The sequence below is a fragment of the Pseudozyma flocculosa genome, assembly GCF_000417875.1.
Source record: "Pseudozyma flocculosa PF-1 unplaced genomic scaffold scaffold00028, whole genome shotgun sequence".
NCBI lineage: Eukaryota > Fungi > Basidiomycota > Ustilaginomycetes > Ustilaginales > Ustilaginaceae > Pseudozyma > Pseudozyma flocculosa.
This window is the reverse complement of record NW_006920896.1, coordinates 24995-33295: the sequence shown is the minus strand read 5'-3', so window position 1 is coordinate 33295 and position 8301 is coordinate 24995. Positions and strand designations below refer to the sequence as shown.

Genomic DNA, 8301 nt, shown 5'->3' with positions numbered 1-8301 from the left:
GACGACTTCTTGCGCATCAAGCTGCTGAAGCGCTTCTTGGCCTCGCCGCCGTTCTCGTCGCGCCGACGCGGCGCCATGGCCGCCTGACCCTGGGATCCGGCCGGAGGCAGCGTAAAGGCCAGATTGTCGACCAGCTCGACCTGCCACACGCCGCGCAGCGAGTTGCACAGCCACACCCGCGCCTCGCCGCGCGCCACGAGCGCACGCAGCCGCGACACGGCCACGGCCTCCTCGTCGATCAGCCCCTCGTCGACCAGGCGACGCCGGAGCGGGCCGTCAAGCATGCCCAGCTGCGTCGGCGGCGTCACGAACCGCGAGGGGGCACCCGCGCCGCTACCGGGCGGGAGCAGCTCGACGACAACGTTTGCGATGCTGCTCTCAGTCACCTGCGCCTCGGCACCGCTCGCGCTCGCGCCCGCATCGGCTGGGGTCCCTCCCTGCACGCCCTCGAGCGCCTCATCGGTCCACAGGATGACGTCAAAGCACCGCCCGTCCTCGGGCCGCACGCCGCTCAGCACCGACGGGTCGGCCGACGCGCGCACTTTGGCCGCCTCGTAGAAGCCGCGCGCGTCAGTCTTGTTGAACACGACCGGCTCCAGGTCCAGCATCCGCACGCGCGTCGGCTCCGTGTCGATGCGCACGCTCGGCGCCGGCGCTCGGCCCGCCAGCCCGCCGTCGGCGTCGCCCGACAGGCTCGACGACGACGGGAACGGCGTCAGGTCGCGCAGGTGCACCTCGATGCGCCCGCCGCGCTTGATGGCCACGCGGATGCCGCGCACCTCGCTGCCGCCCGGCGGTGCGCTCGAGACGGCCTCGTCGATGGCGCGCAGGATCTCTTGCTTTTCCAGCACGCGGCGTTGCTTGAGCAGCGTCGCCGACCACGCCTGCGGGTAGATGCGGCACATGGCGCCCGCCGAGACTTCGAGGCGCTCGAGATGCGCAGAGAGGAGCGGAACGTGGCGGGCCAGGCGGTGCGAAGCCACGACCGGGTCGAGCGGCGCAGCCTCTTCAGCAGCTGCGGCGGCCATCGCGGGGGCAAACGGGTTCGTTGGCGGGACAGGCACAGCCACGACGGGCTGCTGCACAATCTCGCCCTCCGCCAGGAACGGGTTCGTGCTGGGCGCAGACGGTCCGGCCATCGCCGTTGCCGTTGCCGTCGCCGGCGCCGCTGCTCCGATCTTCTTGCGGCGAACGAGCTCGTCGGGCAGCATCGCGTCGACGAGCGCATCGGCATCGGCTCGCGAGATGGGACCCTGCGCCGTGCCGTCCATGTCGATCAGGGAAGCCCCTCCGACCGCAGCGCCGTCGGCCCGGACCGGCTGCACCTGGTACCGCATCGTGGTAAACACCTCGGTAGGGACGATGGGCGCGGATGCGGCCGCCGCTGCTGCGGCGTAGCCCGGATCGTAGCCATTGTGCGCTCCCATCCGGTGCCCGTCGTACGACGACCCAGGTGCATTGCCCTGTGGCCTTTGCCCCATTCCCGGCCGGGGGACGACGCCGCCTCCGGCCCCGTTGCGGAACTGGCGCCTGCGCCTCGCATCCTCCAGCCGGTCCTGGTCTCGCTGGTGCAGCTGGACGGCCAGCGCATAGTCGGCGTCCTCGATCTGCTGGGACGTGGGCCCGCCGCTGCCGTCGACGAGGCCACCCTCCTGGCGGCCACCGACAAAGTCGCCGCCGCCGCGGACCGTGGCCTTGCGCAGCTTGCCGTCAAAGAACTCGCTCGACGCGCCGTCGACGTCGACCAGGCTCTCCCACACGATCTCGTCCTCCATCAGAAAGGCCGAGTCGGTCACCAGGGTGAAGAGGTTGGGCGTGGCATCGGAATCTGCGCCGCCCTCGTCGGGCAGGCGGCAGTAGAGGACCGAGACGTGCGAGTTGCGGAAGAGGGCGACGAGCTGGCCGGGCTGAATGGCCTGCGCCAGCACAAACAGGCCGTGGTAGGTGAGCTGGGTCGATGTCGAGTCGAGAAACTGCTGGACGACGAGGGCCTGGTGGACCTGGGCGGCCTCGTGCTCGGACCAGGAGCTGGGGTCCGCCGTGGCGCCGTCGCCGTGCGCGGCAGCAGGTGCCTTGGAGAGGGAGGCGGCTTCGAGCTGACTCGCCAGGGCGCCGACGCCGCGATCCTGGACGACGGCGCCCTTGGCAATCTCGTCGCCCTGGACGACGACGTCGACGGCGCGGTTGTAGCTGCCCGCCTGCAGGACGGCCTGGTAGGCCTGGGAATCGGCGGGGTCGGCGAGCCAGCCGTGGACGAGGGGCACGCCGCAGAGCTTGAACAGGGCGAGCTCCCCCGCGCCGCTGTCGCTCTGGTCGCTTGGGCTGGGAGCGTCGGCGTCGGCGGCGGGGCGGGTGGTGGAGAAGGCGTCGTGGGAGGCAAAGCAGACGTCGACGTCGAGGCCGCGCTGGGTTCGGGGCAGGATCGAGAGCGCGGCGCCGAGGTCGAGCGAGGGGTCGGACGCGGAACGTGCGAGGAGGTGGTCGGCGAGGAGCTGCGAGAGGTACGAGTAGCTGACGACGGGGCGGTCGGGCGGCGTCAGGTGGACCTCGCCGCGGAGGAGGAGGACGTTGCAGAGGGCGATGAGCGAGCACGGTCCGTTGCGGTTCTGGGTGATGATCTTGGCGGGCTGACCCCGCCAGTAGATGTCCTTGGTGCTCCACTGGGCCTCGCCCTCGCCTTCGGGATCGTCACCATCGCCGGCGTCGGCGCGGCGTGCCTGCAGAGGGACGGCGCTGGGCATGACGGCGCGGTGCGGTGCGCCGTGGCTCGTGCTCGGCGGGGGCGAGTAGCGGATGGTCGGGGTCGGTTGCGATGGCCGGCCAGGGGGGGTATCAAGCGGTAGCGGCGGCAGTAGTGGTAGTGGCTAGAAAGACTGTGGGTCTGACGGAGGGGTCGAGTGGGGCAGGGGTCCGGAGGGACGGGGGGCGTAGCGGGCGAGCGGCGATGATATGTAGGTAGGTGGTCAAGCCAGGCAGGCAGGCAGGTTTGGGCCCAGGCGGTCGGCGGGCCGAAGTGGAGCATGCCGGCACGAGGCAGGCAAGGCGGTGCACCGAGGCAGGTGGGGCCAGCTGGCACGGCCCCCCGGCAACGGCCCGCCGCCGCGTTCTTGTTTCGGGTTGCGGAAGCCGAAGGCGGTGGGCAGAGCCAGGCCAAGCGTTAGCCAAGCCAGGCCCCCCAACCGGCCAAGGCCAGGCCAGGCCAGGCCAGGCCAAGCACAGCCCGCGACCGGCCGTCTTCCGAAGTCGCGCGGGCAGGCCAGACTCAGGCAAGGCGGGGCGAGCGAGGCAAGCAGGGCGGGCCAGGGCAGGGCAGGGCAGGGGCGGCAAGCGCCGGCCGGCTATTCGGGCTGGATGCATACCTAGGCCGAAGGTTTGGCTGCGCCCTCGCCGGCCTGCCTTGCCTGCGGTGCGCTGCGGATGCCCGGATCGTTTGATCCCTGCGCTGCACACGTTCGTGCGTTCGTTCGTCTAGGGTCGGCCGCTCATCTTCGCTCGGCAGCTCGCTCGGCCGTCGGTAGCGCGCATCATTCGCGTGCTTGCTTGCCTGCTTGCTAGGGCGCTTCGCTCGCTGCGCCTCGCCACGCCGCCGAGCATCTCCCCGGTTCTGAGTCGACACCGCACTGCCCGCAGGGGCGGCCGTCCGGAGCACCACCACCACCTTCGTCACCACCACCGCCTGCGGCCGTCCATGGACCTGGCCCTCGTCCCATTTCCGCGCACTGGCTGCCTCATCCTTGCCTCTCTCTAATCTTCTTTTCGATCGTCATCGGCCCCCTGTATCCTGAACTACACGCTGTCCGCTGACAGCGGACCGAGGGTCCTCTCCGCGCACAGGCACGTCACGACGACACTGCCCCGCCTGCCGGGCCGGCCCGATCCGCGGACAATGCGTCCGCCCTCGCAGCCCGTCGGGGCCAATGGCGCGACCGTGACCTCTACGCCCTCCCCTTTGTCGTCGTCTTCGAACTCGGTCGGCTCTCCCGCCAACGCGTCGACTTCAGCGGCAGCGACGGCCGCATCGACAGCGATGGCGACGACTCCGGCGACGGCGACGGGTCTTGCGCCGCAGCGGCCGCGTCGGACCAACGCCAAGCGCAGCTGCCTCGAGTGCCGCTCGAAAAAGGCAAGGTGCGAGCTGCCCAATCTCCACGTCCCCTCGTCGCGGCAGCCGGTGCCCGACCACCAGCGATGCCACCGGTGCAGTGTGCTCCAGATTGACTGCGTCGTCTGGGACGGCGACCGCAAGCGTACCCCGCGCTTACCACCGCCACCACCCACGTCGGACCTCGACACGCTGGCCGCCGCCGCCGATGCACGCCCAGCCAAACGCTCCCGGCCGTCGAGCCCGGGCAACCCGGCCTGCAGATCCAGCAGCCATTCCACCCCCCACGGCCTCGAAGCCGGAGCAGGCCGTAACGACGGCGGCGCGGGCCCGATCCGGAGTCGGAGGAGCCGGAGCAATAGCAGCGTGCTGCGCGACCAGCCTGCCTCGTCGCATGCCACCACGCTCGCCTCGCTCCTGCGCTCGCCGTCGATGGCCGCCGACGCGGCGGATTCGATCCCCACGTCGCCCGCTGCCGTGTCGGCCGCCGCAGGCACCACCGCTCGCGACCTCCTCTTTTTTGGACCACCTCGTCGCCCCTCTTCCGCCGACCCGGACGGCCACCGCCATCCATCCGACTCGCACGCGCCGTACGGCGACGGACCGGACGACGACGGTCGGGCGGATCGCGGGCCGCCGACGGCAGATCGACGACCGTCGTTGCGGGCGCCACACCTGCACCACGGCGATGGGCGCCGCAGCCTTGACCCTTGGCCTGCGACCGCTGCGACCGCTGCTTCCGCCGACGAGGACCACGACGGTGGGCGCAAGTCGGTATGGAGCCCGTTTTCGGTGTTGCTGGGCTACGCCTCGACCCAGGACGCCTTTCTCGCCCACCTCCTCGAGCGGATCGCGTCGCCGGCGCCGAGCCTGGGCGTCATCGACATCGTCGACACGCTCGACGAGCAGACGTGCCTCTCGCTCGAGCCGCACCTCGAGCCCTACCTCTGCTGGCACCCGCACATGCCCCTGCTCGGCACCGCCTTCGTCGAGCACCGCCAGCATCCGACCAAGTCTTCATCGCTCCTCCTCGTCACGCTCGCCCTCCTCGCCGTGCGCCACCGCGAGCCCCTCTCCGGCCCGCTGCCTCGCCAGCTTTCGGGCGCCGTCGACCGCCTCGGCTCCCAGGTGCTCGTCTCGACGCCGCGCAGCTTCCACACCGCCGTGGCCCTCGAGCTGCTCGTGGCGCACGAGCCCGCCCTGGTTGGGACCGCCGCCGCCGGTCCCTCGATCCAGGATCAGGCCCTCCGCGGGCGCGACCTGGCCGGCCAGAACCTTGTCGCCGCCGCCCTCAACATCTGCCGCGACGTTGGCATCGACGAGGCCCCGCACCGGGTGGCCGCGCTCCTCGACCTGTCCGCGCGCACCCCCGAGCAGCAGCGCCAGGTCGAGCGCCTCGCCGCGTCCGCGTCGCTCTGGATCAGCCTGCGCCTGTGGGAGGGCCACTACGCGCTGATCAGGCCCCTCATCCGACCCCTGACGGACCTCGAGGGCCTCTCGCGAAGCGCCCAACTGCTTGTCCGGAGGGACTCGGTCGGCGACGAGATCGTTCCGAAACCGCAGCGCGACCCATCGGCGCCTGGTGCCGACGACAGAGCGTCGGCCGCAGCCACCGAGGAGCTCGAACGCTCCGCCGGCCGCACGCTGCTAGCCTTCCGCATGCGCGGCATGGCCAGCTTCCATGCGGCCCTGTCGTCCATCGAGACGGTCATCCACCACTACAACGAAAACCGAGCTGGCGTCGAACCCGACCGGTCTTCGAGCGGCGGCGACCGCGCCGGTCGCGACTGGGTCGACGCCGACCATGCCAACGACCATGAGCACCACCACGATCACAACCCGAAACAGCGCGACCGGACAAGTACGTCGCCGCAGAGGCGCAAGGCGGCGATGCGGCAGCGCATCGTCGATGTGGTCCTCGAGGCCTACGAGCGGCGCAAGGCCGACCATGACGCCCAGCGGACCGCGATGGCGGTCTTTGTGCGCAACGGCGTCGGCCTGCTCGTCGAGGCGTGGTGCCAGATCGAGTCGACCTCGCTCTACTCGAGGCTGGGCCTTTTGGGCAACCTGGCGCTGTACTCGGGCCAGCTGAGCCACGCGTTCTCGCCAAAGTCGTTGATGCGCGCGCTCATTTCGAGCCCCGAGCTGCGCGAACCCCTCTACAAGGTTGGCGCGCAGCACACGCAGCTGGCCAGCATGGCCGTGTCGTCGTTTGTCCTGTTCGACCGCCCGCTGACGGCCGTCCAGCCGTTTCGATTCGCCGGTGTACCCAGCGAGGGCGCCGTCGAGGCAACGGGCGCGCCGGCCTGCCTCACGGCCGCCTTTATCGTCGACGCCTGCAAGGCGTTTATCGAAGGCATCGCCTGCGCGCTGCAGATCTACGGCAGGCCCTACGACGAGTCGGACCAGCAGATCATCCTCATGGCCCAGGCCCACCGCCGTCTCTACGAGTCCGACAGCAATCACCTCGTCTTCTCGCGAGCATCGGCGAGCGGCGCCAAGCTCGGCTTGCGTGCCGCAGAGGCCGAGCGAAGCGATGGCGACGGTGGTGGCGGTGGCGGCGGCCATCTCGAGACGATGAGCATCTCCCAAACGGCGGCCGAATACGTGCGGCAGATGACGGGCCTGATGGAAAAGTGGCGCCTGGCCGCCACCATCCATCGCTGGGCCCCGGCGAGACTGGTCGAGGACGACCCAGGGCGACCCGACATAGAGGCGACAGAGGCGATCGCGGCGGCCTCGGACAGCGCCCGCGGTCGTCGCAGCGCGGCCCGTGCCGGCCTCGCTGGCGCCGCGGGTGCAGGGCCTGCACCCGGTGCGACGCCATCGGTGTCGTCGCCCACGTCGGACACCTTGCCGGCCTCGTCGTCGTCGGCAGCGGCGCATGCGGCCTCTGCCGCCACGTTTGCTGCGCCGGCCGACGCCTGGCGTGTCAACCGCGCTCGCGACGAAGCCGTCGTCGGGGGATCGGGTCACTCGGGGTTCGCGTTCCAGATGCCGATCGAGGGCACCGGCGCTGGTGGCGGCGGCAACGGCAACATCGGCGTTGATGGCGCGACGTGGACGTCGCCGCTCGGCCCCGGCTGGCTCACGACGCCACTGGCCGCCGCGCCGATGTCGGACAGGACGCCGTCGTCGGGCTACTGGCAACCGGATCCGACAGATCAGTACGAGTTCCAGGAGTGGGCCTTTGGCCAGGGCGGCGCCTCGATGCTGCCCGCCGACATCGCGTCGAGCCTGCACGACGTGCCTCCGGGTCTCGACTCGCTGTTCGAGGATCTCTTTCCCTCGTCGGCCACGGGTGCGGCCCCGGCCATGGCGCCCCCATCTTCGGCGACCCACGCTGCGCCGTCGCACGACGGTTTCGGCATGATCCACCACCGCAGCGGCGGCGGCGGCGACTTCCAGCACCATCATGACATGGGCCGAACGATGCGCTGAGCCGAAGAGCCTTGGCCGCCGTCATACACCCGCACCCGCACCCGCACCCGCACCTGTACCCGCACCCGCACGCGCCACCGCCCGCTGGCCACACTGGACAACCCGTCTTTTTCTTTGCGTCTCGGTTCAAGACGGAGTCTCGACGAGAGGGAAAAAAGTGATTAATCGGGGGACAACATGGTGTGTCTCAGGGTGGAATCGGAAGCACCGGGGATGGCAGCTCAGGGGCGCAATACACGCGGCAGCCTTGTGGGATGGCACAGGCGGGGGAGACAACCATGTGCTGAGCTGTGTCGGCGACGCGGCGTCGCGTCTACCGGTCGAAATGAATGCATCGCACCACGTCCACCCCAGGGGAGCAGCTTCCAAGCGCAGCGCCTGCCCGTGTGTGGCTATGGTAGGCCGACGAGATGATGTGATGAGGGAGCGGGCATGGGTGGTGATGCGTCGGTTGGTTCGCACGGGCCTGGCCGGTTGCCACGCGGCAGTTCCGACGCCTTCTCGCATCAATCGAGTGTGGGGCTGGGGCGAAGCACCATAGGCCTTCTTCCGGCGCCGGAAGAGTGGCAGCTGAGCACCGCCCGTACGTCCTTCTCCCCCTCGCCAGCCAGGCCCACCCACTGTTCCGACGGAGCTGTCAGTCGGAACTTGGAACGCTCGCTTCGACGGCGAATTTTTTTTTTATTTTTCCTTTTTCGAGGGCCGGCGTCAATCCCGGTCCTACCGGTGCCCGCTTCTCGCTGCACACCTGGACCCAC

General features: G+C 70.2%; 2 protein-coding genes across 2 annotated transcripts in view; one reads left to right on the top strand and one right to left on the bottom strand.

Moving 5' to 3' along the window:
* The window catches only part of PFL1_06619 (uncharacterized protein), a gene marked incomplete at both ends in the record, with an annotated part of 3104 nt that extends 363 nt beyond the window's left edge, over positions 1-2741 (bottom strand). The window contains one exon of the mRNA XM_007884165.1: positions 7-2741. Coding sequence (XP_007882356.1) covers positions 7-2741 — 2735 coding nt within the window. The remainder of the gene's footprint in view (positions 1-6) is intronic.
* A 1145-nt stretch (positions 2742-3886) lies between these two features.
* Positions 3887-7543, top strand: PFL1_06618 (uncharacterized protein; the record flags this gene model as incomplete). The annotated part of the gene is made up of 1 exon (XM_007884164.1): positions 3887-7543. One exon carries the CDS (start codon positions 3887-3889, stop codon positions 7541-7543), a length of 3657 nt encoding a protein of 1218 aa, XP_007882355.1.
* Between the last annotated feature and the right edge of the window lie 758 nt (positions 7544-8301).